Source organism: Xiphophorus hellerii, chromosome 11, assembly GCF_003331165.1.
Source record: "Xiphophorus hellerii strain 12219 chromosome 11, Xiphophorus_hellerii-4.1, whole genome shotgun sequence".
Lineage (NCBI taxonomy): Eukaryota > Metazoa > Chordata > Actinopteri > Cyprinodontiformes > Poeciliidae > Xiphophorus > Xiphophorus hellerii.
The window spans coordinates 12,305,795-12,326,475 of record NC_045682.1 but is presented as its reverse complement, the minus strand read 5'-3'; the positions used below and the strand labels follow the sequence as shown (position 1 = coordinate 12,326,475).

At 38.9% G+C, this 20,681-nt stretch overlaps 1 protein-coding gene across 1 annotated transcript in view; it reads left to right on the top strand.

The window, feature by feature from the left end:
- The first annotated feature begins 1,005 nt into the window (after window positions 1–1,005).
- Window positions 1,006–20,681, top strand: part of lrch2 (leucine-rich repeats and calponin homology (CH) domain containing 2) — a 42,259-nt gene continuing 22,583 nt past the window's right edge. Inside the window, exons 1-10 of the mRNA XM_032576912.1 lie at window positions 1,006–1,469; window positions 10,726–10,870; window positions 11,083–11,209; window positions 11,310–11,415; window positions 13,487–13,623; window positions 13,813–13,943; window positions 14,042–14,129; window positions 15,707–15,803; window positions 15,930–16,027; window positions 16,130–16,197. Of these exons, the coding sequence (XP_032432803.1) occupies window positions 1,106–1,469; window positions 10,726–10,870; window positions 11,083–11,209; window positions 11,310–11,415; window positions 13,487–13,623; window positions 13,813–13,943; window positions 14,042–14,129; window positions 15,707–15,803; window positions 15,930–16,027; window positions 16,130–16,197 (1,361 nt within the window). The 5' untranslated portion in view covers window positions 1,006–1,105. The remainder of the gene's footprint in view (window positions 1,470–10,725; window positions 10,871–11,082; window positions 11,210–11,309; window positions 11,416–13,486; window positions 13,624–13,812; window positions 13,944–14,041; window positions 14,130–15,706; window positions 15,804–15,929; window positions 16,028–16,129; window positions 16,198–20,681) is intronic.

Below are 20,681 nucleotides of genomic sequence, written 5' to 3'. Positions count from 1 at the left end.
TTGTGTTGTAGTGTACATCTTTGAATCTCTCCCTTTGAATGCCTTAACCTGACTTTTCTTCATAAACCTCTCAAGGGTTTGGTTATACCTGTGGCTTCTCGCTTTTTCTTCCACATTTTTTCCTTCCTCGCAACTTTCCATTAGTTTTTTTAGATACAGATCTCTGTGAGCGGCCAACTTCACCGCTTCACGCTAACAAGTATGCTGTAATTTAATGCTGGTTTGAGCTGCAACCTTCAAACCACCGCATCTTCTCAAATTAGAAAACCAAACTTAAATGTATTTTTATTGGAACAGGCCAACATGATGGATAATTTGGAGATAAAAGAAAATAATCAACTATTTTCCTCTATTTTCTAATCAAATGAGGAAATTCTCAAAGGTTTGTTAGAGGAGATTAGCAAACAAACAACATGATGAAGAGCAGAGGCCACAACGGACCAAGTTTGGAGAAGTTTAAAGCAGGCAGGGTTCGGTCAAATAATAATATTCAAAGCTTTGAATGTCTCAAAGGACTCCTTTTAATTCGTCAAACAGAAAAAGGAAGGAGCTTGGCAGATCTGCAAACCTACTCAGACATGGTCGTCCTCCTGCATTGCAAGCCAGGGAAGAATAATTAGTTGTGAGCTAAATACAAATAAACACAGCCAGATTTTTAATTGTTAAAAAAACTCTCCTTTTCAACTTCACAAGACACAATACTTGTTGTAGATCCATAAGATAAAAATGGAAATAAACTTGAGGTTTTGGTTGCAATATGGGTAAAGTAAAAGTAAAGATTAATATAATTTTGTTTTATCTAGAGGGATAAGACGCATTTTGACACAGAATTATTTTTAAATGTTGTTTGGAAACAGGACGTAACATGATCACCCACTGTCGTCAAAGCAGAGGGGAAAATCTACGAGTGGCTGATTCCTGCCTCCTGCGGTGCTCTGCTTCTTCTAAAACCAGGCGGCAAAAAGGGGGTTAAACCCTAAAATGGCTACCATACCCCCCACCTTCTCCTCTTCATCCTCATCATCACCAGCAGCAACAGCAGCAGCATCATCATCATCACCTCTGAAGCCCATCCCCTAGTGTCGGTCCGGGAAACGCACCCTGCATGCGCATGGGCGGAGAAACTGCCGCTGTGCGCTTGTATTATTCTACGAGTAATTTCTCCTTTTTTTTTTTTTTTTTAACGAAAATGGCGTCTGGTCAGGGAGGTGTAGGAGCTGTCACTGCTCTACAAAACCATGAATGCCCCAGCGGACCCCACTGGAGCCCGGCTGTCAACCAGTACCACCACCAGCACCAGCACCAGCAGCAGCAGCAGCAGCAGCAGCAGCAGCAGCAGCACCACACCGCCCGCAGCCTGGACCGGGCTCTGGAAGATGCCGTGAACTCAGGGATCCTGAACCTCAGCGGCAGGAAGCTGAGGGAGTACCCGGGGATCAACTACGATCTGACCGATACGACACAAGCAGGTGAGTCGCCTGTTCTGGAGCCTGCAGATCCAAATCACAGCGATGGGAGGGTCATGAACGCAGCATGCTCGCTTTGTGCGCGGATTTCTGCTCGTTTCTTATTCCTGGATAGGGGCGCAGCCTCTAAATGGGGGAAGCTGGACTGACTTGTGTTAAACCTTAACATCCTCGTTGTATTTACCGTCCAGTGGGTCATATATCACATGCGCTCCTCCGCGGACTCTGTTGAGTGCCTTTTTTCCCTCAACGCCAGTAGCTTTCATTATTACATCTCCCCTGGAGACCTGAATGAGACGGCAGGCGCACCCTACAAGCAGGCGCTGTGCAGCGCTTTGGACTGAAGGCTCAGTTCATTTTGCACCAGGAAGCAAATTATGAATGAACCAAGTTACACATTCCTTGCACGCTCCGTATCCTTTGTGCGGTGCACTGAGGGTACTTCTTCGTTTTGGGCAGACAAAAGATGAAGGGTACTCAGAGCCTCAACCCGTCTGCCTGCATGACTGTGCTGATATAGATCCATAAATTTTAGAATGTGCCAAACAGAAAGAGGGGAGCTGGTCTGTCTTTATATTTTCTCTAGGCTTGTTTATTAATAGTTTCTGCCTGAAAGGTGACCTTCTGCTGCAGGCAGGTCAGTCAGTAGGTCAGTCACTTTCTCTTATTGCTGTGTTAGTAGAGCCATATCATACATACTAAGTTTTACTTGACATTCAGGGTTTGCACTGGGCTTCTGTAGCGCTGCACATGAGAGCCTGGCAGGAATGAGATTCTCAAGGTAGGATAACCTTGAGTAAAAATACCTACATTTCATGGAATTTAGTCAAAGATTAACAACAATTTGCATAACATAATTTAATAGGCTTGGTTTTCAAACAAAAAAACTGAACTTATTCCTAATTATGTTATCTGTAAGTAGAGATGGGCCAATGGGAATTGGATAATTTTTGTCTTATTGATTGATTCCTTGACTCTTGTCAGTTGGTAATAACATTTGCCTTATAGAAATTAAGTTTAAAAGTATTGACATAAACAAAAACCCTGGAAAGTGTAGGATAAAGTGCACGGTTCCTTCTTATTATGCCAAACACAGAAAAAGTCTTACTCATTAAATAAGCAAAAATTAAGAACATGAGTATAATCTTCATGAAAATGTTTGTTACAAAACGTTGTCAGTCTTTATCCTTGTTATCCAGAAGACGCTGATTCTCACAGTGAAGGTCTCGTCCTCTGATGTGTCCACCTGCCATATGGCGACACTTTATCATCAGCAGCTTATTCCTTTGATGAGCCCCTGGCCTGCGTTACATCCCTCTGCCCCAGGGAGTTAGTCGAAGCAGGTTTTTTTTTTATGAAACTGACACATCTCAAGTCAAAAGAAGCACCAGACGCTGTATGAAAAATAATGAGCTTCTGAGAACAAAGTGACTTTCAAAGGCCTGCATTTTGTCTAAAACGCTGGCTGTTTTGTTCATCATGCTGTTGTAACAATGAGCTCATTTCGATCTAAATCCAGACTTATGATTGTCGTCTGTTGTCTCCAGAGCATGGCATATCCCAGGTGTGACAATCAGAGTTATAAACAGACGTTTTCATGCCTGTAAAGCCTCTACTTTTCATAGAGACTAATCCTGCGACCGGAAAAACTGCTGTGTCTTCACTTTCATTTCATGTCGGTACTCTGAATAAAGGGTTGTGCTAGAGGGAAGTCACACTTTCACAAAGACATCAACACCGCCCTGTACATCAGCAACAAAAGGTGTTACACGCCTGCATTTCAGACTAACTGATGGAAGAAACTCATTTACATCTAATCTGAGAGAAGTGATCACTTTAATTTTTTCCACCTTCAAACAAATACATTGCTCTTAAAAATGAATTGCTTTAACTTTAGGTCCTCTTACAACAACTGTGATATGAGTCTGTTTAACCTTAACTCTGTTATGAAGTGTTTTGTTTTACTTTAAAACATGGCTGCTCCAGAATCTAAGAGGTGACCTCCATAGATCAGCCTATCAGCTGGAGCAGAGAGGCTATCCAACACATGAGTGCCTGTTTGCTGTGTGCTACTAGCACTTTGTCGCCACTCAGTTTGTTTTCCCATGAGAAAAAGCAGCAGCTCTATGTGACGCTGCCCTCAGCTTGTGCTGTGGTGCAGGACAGCAACACACCAAACAGGCCAGATATTCAGCTTAACAGAACAAGCTTACGCTGACTTGATTCAGCGTTATGATGAATCGCAGTTGTCACTGCATGTACAATATTGGTATTCAGAAGAGCCCACTGCACTGAACCCCATTGAAAACCTCCTGGTTATTCCATCAAATGTTGATTTCTGAACTGAGTTAAAACATTAGTATTGTTGTTTCTAAGTGAATATGAACTTGTTTTCTTTGCGTTATTTGAGGTCTGTAAGCGCTGCATCTTTTTCGTTATTTTGACCATTACTCGTTTTCTGCAAATAAAAGCTAAATTTTTGCTTGGAATTTCAGATACATGTTGTCAGAGGTTCATACGATAAAAGAACAATGTTCATTATTACTCAAACATTTGCTTACAAAGAGTGAAATCAGAGAAACTGGTCATTTTAAGAGGTCTCTTAATTTTTTCCAGAGCTGTGTTTGGTTGGACGGTCTTTTACTGGCTTTGATACCCAGATGCTAAACGTTATAAAGAGTTTTGTGAGCTCACACAACCACCTAGCACAAGGAGTGTTGGGGAGTTTGTTTTAGACTGCAGTTGGATAGAGAGCATCTGTAAACATCAATTTTCAAGCCTTTACCACATATTCTAGCACATAAATATGTTTTGATATAAACCCTCTCATTATGGTTGTAAGACTTTAAGTCTTTTGTTTCTAAGTTTTCTTTCACTATTGTCCGTACTTGGCTTCATCTGACTTCCCACCAAGTTTGATCAAATTTGTGTTGTGCACATCTGATAACTACAAAGGAAACAGACTGACTGCACAATTATACACCATTTTGTGTTGGTCTATCACATGAAACCCCAATAAAAACATTAAAGTTGGTGATTGTGAAACAACAAAATGCAAAAAGTACTTTGCATTTCGTAAATAATGACACTTTTAATGCAAAGTTGACACTTTTAATAGACTTTTTATGGAAGTTTTAGTACAACTTTGCATTAAAAGTGTCATTATTTACAGAGTAACACTTCATGACAACAGTCATAAACATTCATGACGACTCCTTCATGTTCATAACAGGTTATATGTCATGTCAGTGTCATATCAGTCTTATGCAAATAAAGTGTTACCGTAGTTTGTAAACAGAATTCATTACATACTGAAATGAATGGGAATGAATTTGGAAATTACAATAAAAGGATTTTGTTTTAATCATCAAATGAGGGAGTTTGCTTCAGGGGTTTCACAGCTACAACAACAACAGCAACAGGTTTGTTGAAACAGATGTGCTTAGCTTATGTACCTTTAATTATTGTGGAGTGAACAGAGTAAATCCCACAATATGTCGTCACCACATTCCTGGGATCTTGGAATCTTGAAGGGTGATCTCTGCACAAGGTTACGAACCAATCCAAATTCCTTAATTTAATAATTAACCCATGCAAACACTGAGAGGGCCTCTTATCTGTAAGCAAATGAATAAAAAAGGCCAAGCCATTCCACAGGGCTCCGTGAGACCTGGCTGCTATAAAGACAACAGGATACAACCGAGGGTTTAATTTTCAGGACTCATTCTGAGAGTTATAACTTCAGGTACTGTTTTTGTTTTCAGAACTGAACTTATCTTAGAAATATAAGCAATGATTTTTTTTTATAGGTATAGATAGTAAATTGTTCAGTTGAGTTTTTTATTTTAAATAAAAAAAAATCACGTTTTGTATTTGCGATGGACTGGCGAGCTGTAAAGGGTGTCTGCCGCCTCTCGCCCACTGACCATGAACTGCCAAGTTAGTTGTTTTTTTTTGTACTGACGGATAAGTAAACATCAAAATTTAACCACATTCCATTGGTCTTCAGATGAGCGTGCTCCTTTAGTCAGCAGTGACTTCATATTTTGTATTATTTACAGCTTGAGGCAGAAAAATCATATTTCAAGAGCTTGTTGGAGAAGAAAATATAAAATATACCTTTGTTTTAGACCTTGGTGTAACATTTCATTAATGGCTCTCACGTTACAGCAGCTCTGATTGATTCTATCGTCTCAACAACAGGCGGAGTATTGAGGTCATGGTGATATATTACAGCTCTAACCTGTGCATTGGTAGACTGATACACAAACCACTAAATGTTTAAAAATGATCTGACATTGATGAGTGAGAACCATTACAGAAAGATTAGACAAACAGTGAATAAGTCTCATTGCTTTACTTGTGTTTGACGTGTGCATCATGTATCCAGCCATAAATCCTGCCTTTTAATCAGTCACATTGATGCCAGATGGTCAGTTGGTTTTTTTGCCCACAAATAAACAGAAACGTTAGAATATAACTGTGTCAGAACAAAGAAATAATAACAGATCCACCTTTTTTTTCCAAGTAAATAAAAAAAATGTTTAAAACGAGATGCGATTTCTTTGGCATCAGTATTTTACGTCTTCTTTTTGTATCTATGAAGTATTTCAAGTTCAGATGCTTAAAAGAACTAGTTCATTTTGTGCTACTGTGACAGTCTGCTAAATGTTTTGAATTGAGCTGGATTCAGAGACATGTGAGAATTGGTGTTCTTAGCCTGCAGAGTTTTGTGTTCAGCCTACATTTCATTCCTTCACAAGCCCTCGAGCGTTTACAGACCCTGGATTAGAGAAAAGATGAAAATCTAGAAACGGCCTGAAGGCAGCTAAATATTTTACAAAGTGTGCTTGAAGTATTTGATCTGGACATAAACCAAGTTAATGTGTGACTAAGACAACAAGCAAATATGGGACGTTTTCAGTCATTTGGCCACCTAGGATATTTATTTTACACATTGTCAGTCAACCGGACCACAAAATGAGACCTATTTTGAACTATAGTTCCTCGAACGAGGAAAGGGATTTAACCTTTTTCTACTGTTTTGCATTCCTTCCACAAGACCGATTTCTGCTTTAAACTGGACTTTTAAGCAAGCAGTCCAGTGTTAACCAATCAAATGTGTATTGTATGTTGTATTATATTCTCGTCTTTGACAGTGGTTCTTTTGATGCCAAAAAAGCATTAAAAAGCCTGTTTTTGTGTTTGTGCAAATGTGTTTTTATGAATGTCAAAATGGGTTTTAATAAACACACTAAGTATTGAACCATCAGAGAACTGACCAGATGAAATCCAGAGTCCTTAAAATGTCTAATAGCTGAAGTATGCAACTGTGTTTTCTTACAATTCTTACTGTACTTACTGTGTGCACAATACATGGAAACGCCCACTCCACAGGGAGTGAACATGCTAATAAGCAATACATAGTATCCTGAAGGTTCATCATCTTTTTGAACAGCCCCCTGACACAGTGGCCCCACAGACAAAGACCCATATTACCAGCAGGAACAAAAGCTCCTGCATGCCAGAGAAATAGGCTGGTCACTTCTGCTGTAGGGTGCTGACAATTAACCGCAGGTTAATTGTTGTGTTTCATCATGTTTCTTTCCATTAGGAAGTTCTTCTGTTTGTGCCTTCATCTGCTACCTCTTACTAATCCATTTTTTAGGTACTTCATAAAAAAGTAATGCTTGTTGTCATTTAGTTCGCTTTAACCCTGGATAGGATATCTATTAGTGGAGGTTCTGCTGTGTCACAGGAAGAAAGGGTATTATCTGCACTTCCAACCTTAATGAATATATTGCCGATGCAGCGTAAAGGGTGCAGCGGAGTGGATCCGTGATGGAGTGCTCCTCTGCCTCATAGGCTTTGTCCTGTGGGAGCTCTGAGCAAACCAGCAGGTGGATTAAAGACCCGCTGCGGCCTGCAGATGGTGCACAGTCTGCAAAAGGAGGAGGCAGAAATGCGTGTACAAAAGACCCCTGAATCCCTCCTCCCGTATCGTGCTATCATCAACCCTCATGATTTCAGTGCTAAGCAGGAATCCCCAGTTGTGGGGCAGGTGGATAGTCTGTGTACAGCTGCGTTACATCATCCCAGTCAGAGCCTCAGGGAGAGGCTGCGGCCACTCTTAATGGAGAGCGAGTGTACCCCACGACCTCCCATTAGGAGTTCCTCCCTGTGGTAATTTCTGTTTCCTTTAACCTCTTCGTTTATTTTGTCTTTGCTCTACTGACTGTGTCATCACTCGCTTCTTCCTTCTGCTCACTGATTGCAGTTAGAGTTCAGGTCTGAGAGGCCTGTGAATATATTCGCTGTTAATTAGCGGTGAGGGTTTCTAAATTTGTCAAATCTTGTTAAAAAGTGAAGCGAATCCAAACCAAACTGGAGCGGTTGCTTTTACGCGATCAGCCTGATTGCTTAATAAAGTGGTAACCACATGTAATGGTTTTAAGATGAGGGAAGCGCTGCAGTTTTTATTCTTTCAGTAGAAAGCATGGGGGTCTTCTGTGTGGTGGGACAGAATAATTGAAAGCTCTCTGTTTAACTCAGGCCACGCAGCTCTTTGAAGAGGTTTCTAATTATCTTGTCAGCCGGAGATAATTCAGAAAATAAGATTGTTCACGCACTTGTGCACTTACACGCACACACCCACACACACTCCCAAACACACACTTCTACCCATTAAATCAATGTTTATTGGAAGGTGAATGGAAGGAAGTCTGTTTGGACGGATGCTGCTTTAAGTGGAAACAAGTTATTTGTGTTTTTACAAGGCTGTTTATGGAAATGTCTTAGGTGTGTGATTTGGGAACCTTGAGACCTTGAGACACAGGCAGCAAAAGAATGTTAGGATTTAATTTGGTGGTATTTACATGATTTATTCTATATCTCACCAAATGACTGCGTCTCTCACACCCGTGACCCTGCGAAGATAAGAGGGCATATAGACAATGACTGGAAGGAAACATATAAATTAACTTATTCTTCAAACTAACTATCTGTTCTTCACTTTCACACAAGGACTGAACTGAGTTTAATAACATTTATTTAGCATTAGGAATAGCTTGAATACTGGTATCATGGTTTAAATTCCTTCAAAGACGAGGTCAGAGAATTGGAGTAATATATAAATATGTATATATTCTAGCTTGTTAGCTTATTAGCTAACTATTGTAGCTTGTTTTAAGATTATTGTTTACAGTGTATTGCAGCCCGCACACACACAATCCTTTTATGACTACTATATAATTACTGAATGTCACTGAATATAAAGAGGAGGACAATAAATCTCAGCAAAAGTTATCTTAACTCAAATTACGATTTACACTTGTTTGTGTCACAAGTGGAGCTGATGTGAATTTCACATTATTTTTTAAAAAAAAGGACACAATGTCCAATGTTTCCATTGCATTCAATGCACTCTAAACCAAAGATGTGGATATAAAATAAGTTAGAGTTGTAAAAATTTAAAACACTCTCATAAGGTATTTTGTTTCACTAATATCTGAAACAGATATTCAGATATATCTGAGCTATTCTAGCTTTATCAGCTCAGCTTTATTGAGTTGATAAAGCTAGAATAGCTTTATCTAGAATAGCTATTTTAGAATAGCTATTCTAGATAGCTCAATAAGAAGAGCATGGAGCTCGTCTATCCTAAAATTACTGGATCTAAGTGCAGCTTCACATTTGCATCTTCCTCTTGCTATGAAATATTTAGCACACAAGCTAAAATATTAGCTTCAATTTATAACTCCCTCTCCCATCCTGACCTCATTCAGCAGTTTCCAATGTGCCTCATCCTGTGATAAATTAGCAAGCATCTGAAATACTTTCTTAGACAACTGATGTGAAAATACATACAGATCTAGATCCAGTAGATGCAAGTGATGATGTAAGTCAGCACTTTTCATCATAAAAACTTATATTAAACAGGTTATTAAAAGGCTCTCATGTAGTTTAATTTATATATATTTATATTTCAGCAAGAGTTTCGACATGTTATGAAAATATAAGCAGAATCTTTTAACATAATTAAATATTCATTGGTCATCATGGCCATTAGTGAAATACCACATTAGATTGTTTATACAAAGAAACAAAACTAAACTGTATGTTACAGTTGCCTTTAATTAAAACTGAAGAGCCGCTGTCGTACTGTTGCTAAAATGATACCATACATTGATTATTACAGTTGTAACAATGCCATCTATAAATATATTGCCTGTTCAGCTTAAAATATTGCTAATGCGGTGAGTTATTTTTGAAATATTATGTTATAATTTTAAAGTCTTTTGGTTTTAAATTCAATTCGTTAAACCATCTAGGCTTGTGATCATTTTTAAAACTCCAAGAGAAAAGTGTTTGAAAAAAAAAAAAGAATGTCTGAGGTGCAAGCTAACAGTTCATAGCAGTGCCTTTGCCTCCTTTTACGCCTCACTATTCAATGCCCTCGTTTGCACATAAGCACATTTAATAAATGTCTCTTCAGTTGACATTGTTAGCTTGTTGTTAAAATTCAGTTTCCTTTGTTTTTCTCTGCTTGTGTTACCTAAATGAAACTTTAGTGGCTTAAACATTTACTTTGTTATTATGATAAGGTTCAGTCAGCATATGAAGAGGACTAGCTTATATAATCTTATGCAAAGCAATCTGGAGTTGCAAAATCAGCTGACTAACAACAGTCTTCTCTCTCATGCACAGCTTCCCACAACACATATTCTCTAATTTAGCTGTCATGGAGGGAGCTTGTTTCCTTATCAGCTGCAGATCTGCTGACTCAAATTGATGATTTTTATCTTCTTAAATGAGCAAAACCTACTGCAGATTGCAGGAGGTTCTTTCTTTAATGCTTGTGAGAGTGAGCAAAAATAAATTAATATCAGCAATCAACTTTAACTTTACCACAAATTATCAACTCGACAGTACACAATAGATCTGCTGCTTTCCAGCAAAGAGAAAGAAGGCTGTTACTGTGAGTCTCCCCGGTCAATGATAGATGCTCTGACATATTGCAGCCATAGCAGCACTCAGACAGTCAAAGCTTCAGACTCCTCTGTAATTTTAGACCATTGTTCGATGAAGGAGACATGTTAGCCACTGGTCTGTCACAGAGATGTATTGATCTGTCTTTCTAGCTCGTGGCCTCTTGGGTTTAAATCAAACACTGGGATGTTGCCTGGACCGTAAAAGGGCTTTTACGGGTATCCTACCTCTGCATGCTGGAAGTAAACACTTTTTCTGTTTCTGTCTGTAGATCTATCCAAGAATCATCTGGCAGAGATCCCCCCAGAGGTCTGTCTCTTTGCCCCACTCGAATCACTCAACCTCTACCACAACTGCATCAAATCCATCCCTGAAGCCATTATCAATCTGCAGATGCTGACTTATCTTGACATCAGGTGAGCCATGAGTTTCTATTATTGCATTCAGTCAAAGTAAGAGCTAATGTTTTGCAGCTTTATGTGTACATAGAGGTGCTTGTTCCGCTTTTTTGCGCACAAACAAGCTCACACAAACAGGAGACAATTCCTCCTTTTGTACTGAAACTCAATTCCCAGTACCTCTATGCTCAGTTTTGATATGTAGGTCAATGTTTTATCTTCCTCCACAGCCGAAATCTCCTGTCGGTTCTACCAAAATACCTGTTCAATCTCCCCCTCAAAGTCCTGCTTGTGAGCAACAACAAGCTGGTATCCATCCCTGAAGAGATTGGCAAGGCCAAAGAGTTGATGGAGCTGGTGAGCGTTGCCTAGGCATCGGTGCATTTGACCCGATGACGTGATGCACGTTGACAGATAAGAGTATTTCTGCTTTCCCACATTTTCCCTCCACTTCCAGGACGTGAGTTGCAACGAGATCCAGGTCCTGCCGGCGCAGGTGGGGAGGCTCCAAGCCTTACGTGAACTCAACATCAGGAAGAACTGTCTTCACATGCTGCCCGAGGGTCAGTGATCACTTTGAGATGCTCTGTTTGTATCTCACCGTGCAGCTCTCACAGAGTTATGGGTGCGTAGTCAGAGCACCGCGTTGTGGATTTTGGCAAGCGCGGCTGACCTCTAAGAGCCAAAAAACACTTGGCTGGAAGCATTTGTTTTGTGTTTCCTGTCATGTCTGTTGTCTGTTCTCTTTTGCAATCGACTTTCGATTTCTAAACTTGATTAATAGTTTTGTCACCAATTAAAATTTTTATTTGTGTGACATAAGTCATAAATTTCGCCAAGAAGAGCGCAACTTGTTAAATTAATTTTACATTTTACGGATGAATGAGAATCTGATTGAGTGAACAATAAATCTACTTTCTGACAGAGTTTAGTTGGAAGCCAGTTTAGTTATTTTCATAGGCAGGTTCGCTCATGAGAAGCTGTCAGAAAGTAATCAAAACTGTCATGAAATATAAACCACCGTGAAAAGAACTTCATAAAATCAAACGAGATCAAACGGTTTTGGGACCTCAATCCCTGGGACTCCTTAAAAAAAAAATCCTCCTCACACTTTCCTTAGAACCAAGACCAGTATGAACTAAACTGTTACTGGAGTGTGGAAATAGTTTAACTGGATTCCATATTTATTCATGAGAAAACACAAATTCATTCTCTTTTCATGTATGTCAATGAGGTCAGTCATAAAAAAGTCTATCACCTTGATTTTAATACTTTAAATATTCCCTGATTTTCTACACTAGGCCTTACATTGCATGAAGTCAAGTTTTATTTTTCATTAATTCATTTCAACTTCTTGCTGTTGAATCAGGTGTAACAAGAATGTACAAGCCACTGTTGTTTCTACACAGTTAAAATATTAATATTATTGAAAATATGTATATTTAACAGGATCTGGTCACCATCAGTAAGTACAGTGATGATACGGAAAGTTGATTCCAGCTTCCTGCAACATGTTGAAAGTCTCAGCAGATTAGAAATAAATTTGTAGACAAGCATTTTAAAGGAAGAGGCTATGGGACTAAATCCATGCGGTATGAAAACACTGTGACTGCAGCTCCACATATTATCCAGAGGCCTATCGACTTTTTTAAACACCAGCTACATTCAGCAGGCAAGCCTTCTTCTACCAGCTCCGTTGTGTTTGTTTTTCTTGCATTTCCTTTGTTTTTTTAAAAAAAATCTGTATTCCTTTTATTCTCTTTTTTTATTAATCAAAATAAATTTTGATTGAAAGAAGTATTTTCAGTCAATGCTGACTCAGCCGTAAGCAGACTATTATATAAAAACCCATTAAGATCGAGCGCAACAGATGCATCTGTTGCCTTTTAAGACCTGCATCAACCTTTTCCACTTGTTTACTTTGGTGATGCAACCTGAGACATTGTCAGTGTTGAAATATCTTCATTTGGTGAGACATAAAGATTTTTGAGAATGAAGGATTTTACAGCCTACGCATTATTAGGTTGTGAAATGCTTTTAAAACGCCTGTGTGGCTCCAGTAATTTCCCATGATGCATCATGGTAAAAGCGAAGTTGGCTCCTAAATACTTTAGAAAAGAGAAATGAGCTTTATTAGGTTGGAGAAAGTTAGAAAATGTTCTGTAAAGAGGGTTAAATCCACTGGGGTTCATATTTAGTCAGAATTTATTTGGGTAATTTTTGTTTCCTTGGAACATGAAGACAGTTAAACTAACCACAACGTTCAACTCTACAGAGGCTAGGTTAGTGTAGGTTTAAAGAAACTCAGTTTTTCGGCTGTTTTTCAGTTTTCTGGAAATTTGTTCCAGATTTGTGGAGCACAGAAGCTGAATGCTGCTTCTCCATGTTTGGTTTTGGTTCCGGTGATGCAGAGCAGAACCAGAACCAGAAGATCTGAGAGGTCTGGAAGGTTGCTATGACAACCTTCCAGATGTTTTGGTGTTTCAGTGATTTATAAATAACAGGATTTTAAGCTACAGGAGCCAGTGTAAGGACTCTAGAACTTGGTGAAATGTTGAAAAACGGGTTCCCTACATTTCTGTCACCTCTGCAGATTCTGCTGTTTGTGTCAGGGTTACATTTTTTCCTTTTCAGAGCTGGCAGATCTGCCTCTCATCCGACTTGACTTCTCCTGCAATAAGATCACAGAGATTCCTCCAGCTTTCAGGAAACTCAGGCAGCTGGAGTACATCATCCTGGACAACAATCCTATGCAGTCTCCTCCTGCACAGGTGTGTTATTTCACTCCAGCGTCGTGCTCATGCACGAAGTAAGACGTACTTATGTTTACTTGTAAACATAAAACGAGAATGAAATGAACCTGACACGAGTGCACCCTCTAGTGGTTCAGAGGAGATCATTCTCTCTGCAGTGGTAATTAACAGTGAGCTGAGTTCAGTTTTGGATTTTATGCATTTCAGATTTGCCTTAAGGGCAAAGTGCATATCTTCAAGTACTTGAACATCCAGGCTTGCAGAACGGACAAGAAGCCAGACACCCTGGACCTCCCGACGCTCAGCAAACGATGTCTTCCACAGCCCCTCACTGACAGGCAACAACAGATTCATCATTATGTTATATTATATGTATCCAAACCTAATTAGCAGTTTATTCATTTTAACATTTTCAATCTGTTTTGTATATTTCCAGCATGGAAGATTTTTATCCCAGTAAGAATCATGGGCCCGACTCTGGAATTGGTAGTGACAATGGTGACAAGAGGCTGTCAACAACAGAGGTCAGAGTTCAAACACATCGATGGGTGATGGTCACAGATGTGCTCCAGTGTGTAGGAGTCTCAAACAGCCTTTGGTTTCTTTCTATTTTGTTTTTTAAGAACCAAAAATAAATTCACATACCGATTTTCCTTCTTGTAGGAAATCTTGAAAAGCATTTCTCATTGTCCTTTAACTTAATAATGCACAACTTTGTTAACCTGTCTCATAAAATCCCAATAAAATACATTGAACTCTGGAACATGACAAAATGTGGGAAAAGTGTAATACATACTTTGCAAGGCACTTTAAGACTACAATGTTTTACTGTGATGTCAAAGGATTGTTGTTCTCACTTGGTTTGTTATTTCCATGGTTATAATAATAAATTAAAAAACTCCTGGGGTGTGGCAGCTGAAATAACACAATGTCTCATTAGACCGAGCTGAAGAGAAAAACATTGGTAGCCTATCTTTAAGTTGTCAATCTAGCTTTGAACTTGCAAAAGCAAAACCAGCAGGCACAGAAATATTGAAGCAAAAAATGGAAGGCGGTGAATCGCCAGAGGGTTAAAAAGGAAATAATACAAACGTCAAACTTCAATCGCACAACATGTACTATTAAAATCAAAAGTTTACATACATTATATGAAAAGACATCAGCGTTTTGTTGACACTGTCTGACATGAAATCAGATAAAAATGTTTCCTGTTTTTGGTCATTTAGGATTACAAAGGATTACAATAATGAAAAGGCAATCATTTTATTACTTTCTTCAAAATCAAAAATTTAAATACACTCTAAGAGATCCCAGAGAGGAACACTCTTTGCTCTGAAATGAGCATATCAACTCAAAAACAAAAGCTAAAGAAGATACTGGCTGAAGATGGTAAGAATGTGTGATTATCCTCAGTGAAACGAGTCCATTCCTTCAGCCAGGAAGGAGCCATTACTTCAAAACAAACATAAAAAAGCCAGAAAATATCCAAATCATACAGTTTAAGGCCAGTGGTGCCAAATACTAATGAAGTGTGTTTGTATTTTGACTTTGAAGAAAGTAATAAAAATTGCCTTACAAATTCTCTCTCTCATTATTCTGGGATTTAGCAAATAGAAAAAATGTTGGTAATCGTAATTGACCTAAAACTGGAAAAGTTTATTGATTTCACATCAGTCAGTGTGAAAAAAAAAATACATATGTGTTTTTGTATGTCGTGTCAGCAAACTTCAGGTTTCAACTGTATATGACTACAACGCTGAGTGGAGAAACGGCATAGGGATATTTACTGAAATAATTTAAGAGCTGACAGGAGAGACTGTGGAGGGAATCAAACCACATGTATACCCTAATTCACCTGTTGGTAATATTTCAGTTTGTGCCTCGGAGCGAAGGAACTGCGACATGTCAAAGGCAGCATACCACAGATGTCTGTTTGATTGATGATTGATGAAGGTTAAGATAAATAACCTTGTCTTAACAGCCAGTAAAAGGAATCTTTACGTTGTATCACTCCCTCGCTAGCGCATGTTCTGTATTGCATCAGCAGCCCATAAAAGTAATGTCAAATAAGGCTGTTTTTGTTTTTAAATGTCGTCCGCAGCCCTCAGACGACGACACCGTCAGCCTCCACTCACAGGTCTCAGAGACGGCCCGCGCCGACGCTCTGTCCCTGCTCTCCAAAATGGACTCTTGCAAAGGTTACCCAAAATAAGTATCACACATTCCCTTTGACAGCAATAACAGAGACACATGGGGGTTATAGAATGAAGTGCCTGAAATGTGACAGTTGTGTGATGAACGCGGATGCTTCCTCCCTCTATCAGATCAGGATCTGTATGACTTTATAGAGCCCAACCCCGACGAGGATCCTGCTCTGTTAGAGAAAGATGGGCAGCAAAGCAGCCATGTGTCTTGTATAAAGGTACCTACATCTGTTTGTGTTTTCTTCAAGATCTTAACAAAAGAAAATCGAGAAGTTTTGCTGTCCGGATCCTCATGCAATGTTGCTTTGGGTGCGTTTCAGGAGCTGGAAAAAGTTTTAAACATGTCCCAACAATGTAAAGATAAAGACAGCTGGAAGGAGGAGTCCGGGTGAGTTTGAAACCAACTCTCTTATTCAGCAAAGCACGTGCAAACGAACACACGCCGCTTTTAAAAACTGCTGATGCTCTCTGGAAACAACAAATGGCTAAAACGTCAACGACTCACTGTCAGTGGATGCAGGCTTACAGGACGGCACAACATCTGTTCTTTTTTTATCTTTATTACTCATTCAAACTTCACATAACGCAATGGGAAGAAAGAAAATACATGGTTTAAAAGAGTTCTTTAAAAGAAAAAATGAAAATAGGTGTGGCCTGAATTTTTTTTTTAGTTATTCTGAGTCACAACTCATTTCAGTTACACATGCAAGAATTTTTGGGCTATGTCTACCAAACCTTTCCACATTTTTCCATATTTTTCAATGCAAATTAGTTCATGCTTGGTCATACTTGAAATTCAGCATTTGTGTGTAAAGTATTGCTGCAGTATATGCTTAGACTTTGATCTAATCTTTTAACACTCTACCTACAGCTGTTGGAGTATTTATCAGGTTTACAGCTTCTGCTCTGTCCAGCCTTGTTTTTGGTATCCATGTTCCTAATATTTTCCAACAAACCTCTAAAACCTAAACAAATCAGCTGTACAGTATTCATACTGCGATTAAGTTATACACAGATGAACTGCAGCAGTGTTGGATTTGATTCTTTATTTAGCCTCAGGAATGTAGATAAAATAAACTTTTCTCATTTTTAGTACTCTTCTCATAATATCTAAAACCACCAAACAACTCCCTGTTGGTCTGCTTCACAGAATCCCAATAAAATTCTTGAAAGTTTGTGATTATTACATAACAGTGAAAAAGTTCACTGATTTAGCAAAGCACTATGAATTGTAGCACTATTACTAGGAAAAACCCAGCATGTACAGATGCTGTGCAGCTGTTGTTTTGACATGCTGTAAACATTAGTGACTCATATATGCGTCTCTAAATCTGGAGTTTGATTCCGTTCTTTCCTGTTTTGATGAAAATCAAAAAGCTTTGTCCATGTAAACAATATGAACAGAGGACTACAGGAGTTGAAACAAGCAAAGGACTGCAGGGAAGTTATTAAGCCCAACTTGATGAAAGGAAGCAGCAGATCAGAAAGGAATAAACATAATTTTTACTCATATGACATCTAAATGTCAAAACATCTTAGAGCCTTACTAAACGAGACGAATTATGCTCTTCTGTTATTCCAAGATCTACAAGATGTCGGGAAAAGGTTGAAACTCTGAATAGCCGCTGCATGTTGAATCTAAGCAACACACGGCCAAATGCTTATAGAGCAAAGCTGAAGGTGTGCCAGTAAAACACTGGAGCGTGATCCGACCACTGCATCCATGCATCCAGTTTTTGAGTCTGCTTTATCTCTTGGTACCTATTCCTAGCAATCCTGCATCACTGGTCAAAACAGAAGCACATGCAGACTTCATTAGGAAATTCATTTCCATAAATTGGTTGGTTTTAAAGCATCCAAAAGACACACATTTTACACAAACTAACTCACCGTTATGTGTTGTGTCTGCAAAGTATTCCATGGCAGAAAGCAGGAAAATTAAACAATGTGTTGGCTGACGTTCAGAAAATGATATTAAAAACAGAAATAAATTGTTGGACCTTGAACTTAAACTTTGAATCAGCGTGCTGCCCCGAGTTGGGATGCGTTGGGATGTTTGCGTTCGTGCATACGACAGAGGTACTTCAGCTCCAGTAATGTGTAAGGGCCTTTTAAGTTAAAGTAAGAAGAAGAAAATGTGAAACTGCTTTCTGCACATTACAGCACGACCTGTCCTAAAGGTTCAGATCCAGGACAAACCCATTACATTTGGCAGAAAATGCTTCTAATTATGTATCATCAGTGATCAACGGTTGAGCAACCCGTTATTGTCAATTTTACAGAAATCATGTTGTTTGCAAAACTACTTGGATTTTAATCGGTGCGTTTTGCATGTAGTGAAACTGGACAGTATGTTGTAAGTTTAGTGATATTTCCGCAGCTGCTGTCTTGACTGGTCTTGAAATAAAATCCAGAGTCCTCGGCGCCCGAGACCGAGACGAGACCGAGACCAAATGCGGTCGAGTCCGAGACCGAGACCATCAAAAAATGGTCTCGAGACCAAGACCGGTCTTGAGTACTACAACACTGTTAGCTGGAATACATATTGAAAATATTGTATAATAAGCTCTTTGCATGAAAACATAGAGGAGACAATCTGCAAAGTGAACAGTTTCTTTGTGAGGGAGCCTAAACTGTACAAGGAATGAGAGGAAACTACTATGACAATATTAACACTTTAACTCTAAATTCAGTGATTATATTGGATCTAGTCGCTAAAAGAATCAGTAATTAAACTATCAGTCACACCAATGGCTGGAGAATGTTGGAGAACGAAGGTTTTCGTTTTATTTAGCTAATAAACTTTGAACCTTATCAAAAAATCTCTCTCTGAATTAGCTTTGGCGAAGGTTTTCAAAAGAATTCGCCTGAGGAGGGCCTCCATGGTCTCGACACGAGCGTTGAAGGATTTGATTGTTAGGCAGTTTCTCTTTTTGAGAACCTAGTTGGACGTAATCCAAAAACCGTCCTTGTGCGAATAAAAACACCAAGCTGCATTTTTAACAAGAGGTTCAAACTTGCTGGGCGTGCTTCCCGGTTGGTGGTCATCTGGACAGAGCCAAACGGTTCCTCCCTGTTTCTCTCTTCACTATCTCGCGTTCCCCTTCGCTGCACGCAGATGCAACCTCCAGAAGTCAGAGAGAGTTTGTGGCACGTCTGCCTTTCATAACCGTAAGGAACAATAGAGCGTATTTTGTTTCAGAGACGTTGTGTTTACGGTTTGAGTGGACAGGTAATTCTCAACACACCAGATAAGAAAACCAGTCTGGAGCCAGAGCTTTACTTTTGTATTCACATGCATTTTAAATTTAGTAAAAAGGTGTTAAAGATTTTATTATGACAACCGTATAATCATTACAATCTCAAGAGTCTATCAAACCTCAGAGGCATTCACAGAACAGTTGGATTCAAACTGAGATAAACCATACACAGCCAGATCCTGTAAGCTCTTTAAAAAGGGTTTTAGTTCGGTGTTTTCTGCCTCTGTCAGTGTAATGAGGTGTTTATATCTGTGCATCTCAAGGCATCAGCCAGAAATTCATAGCTCAAGCAAAGATGGGTCTTTCAAATTGACAATAATTCCAAAAATATAGCCATGTTAGCTGCAAAGTGGTTTATGGAGGCCAAAGCCACTGCTTAGGAGTGACCATCACAAATCCATGATCTCATCTAGAAAATTAGTGAACAAATCTGAAGAGGTGTTTATAAGAAACACCTCAGTTGCTGAAAATGAGAACATTTTTACCTTTGAAAATCTTATTAGTTATTTGATGCTCATAATGTTGAAGATACATAACATAAAAATGTTTATAAGAAGAGAGAGAAAAACAACAGCTCACAATTGAAGAAACACCTCTTCAGATTTGCTCTGACTCAGTTACACCAGTTCTGTTGGGTGGAATCTTGTTTTTACACTGCATGTAAATATCAAGTTTTAACTCTACTTCTGTCTTATACACTAATGCAAACTAGTGTCACCACAAATGTCTTCTCTGAACAGTCGACTGATGCAAAAGGGAAGTTTTTGCCTCCAGTTTGGCTGGGAAAATGGTTTTCTATTTTACCTTGTTGGATCAGAGAGAGTTCCTTTGTGTCACTAAAAGTTTGATTTGCAGATTGAATTAACGGCAGTAGTTTGCCGGTGCTATTTTTGGACGTTTTGTTTAGATAATCTGATTTCAACGTTGTGGACAGAAGCAATATTTTTTTTATTTTTCAGCATTTAAAAGCAAACTTAGTTGCTCAAGATGAATCCACACTGCGTCAAAAGCGACATGTAGAAACTGAAATGCTTGTGCAATCGAATGAGAACAATTGACAACAAAAAGGAGGAGGGAGGGATTTTTATTGCATTTTCATTTGTTTAAATATTAAAGCAAGACAACCTTTGCTCTCTTCATGTTTTGGCCTGGCGTCTGCTGCACCAGGGTTGGAGTAATGAGATTAAACAGAACCAGGAAATTGTAGCTATGCATTGTTTTTTTTAATCATGTTTATTCTTGCTCTCTCTCTTGATGTTTATATATCCTGCAGTAGTTTCAGACACACAAGCTGTTACTCAAATAAACTTGAATAAAACCCAGATTAATGCTTACAATTCCACTTAGGTCAGTTATTTAGTAACAAAAAAAATCAAGTGGTCGTGAAAGTGTCTTCTCATTTGATTGTCTGGTTGCGTGCTCCAGCTTCTGCAGCTGCCCGTTTAATTTAATGTGGCGGTTTGGCTTCCTTCATGTAAACACAACCCCACCTATTGCCGATATTAACAAATGCAGCCTGCAGCGAAAAAGTCCTCCTGTGTTATAAAATCATACATTAGATGGATAAACACAGAATGAGTTCATTTAATAATAATTCAGGCCAGGATTGTGT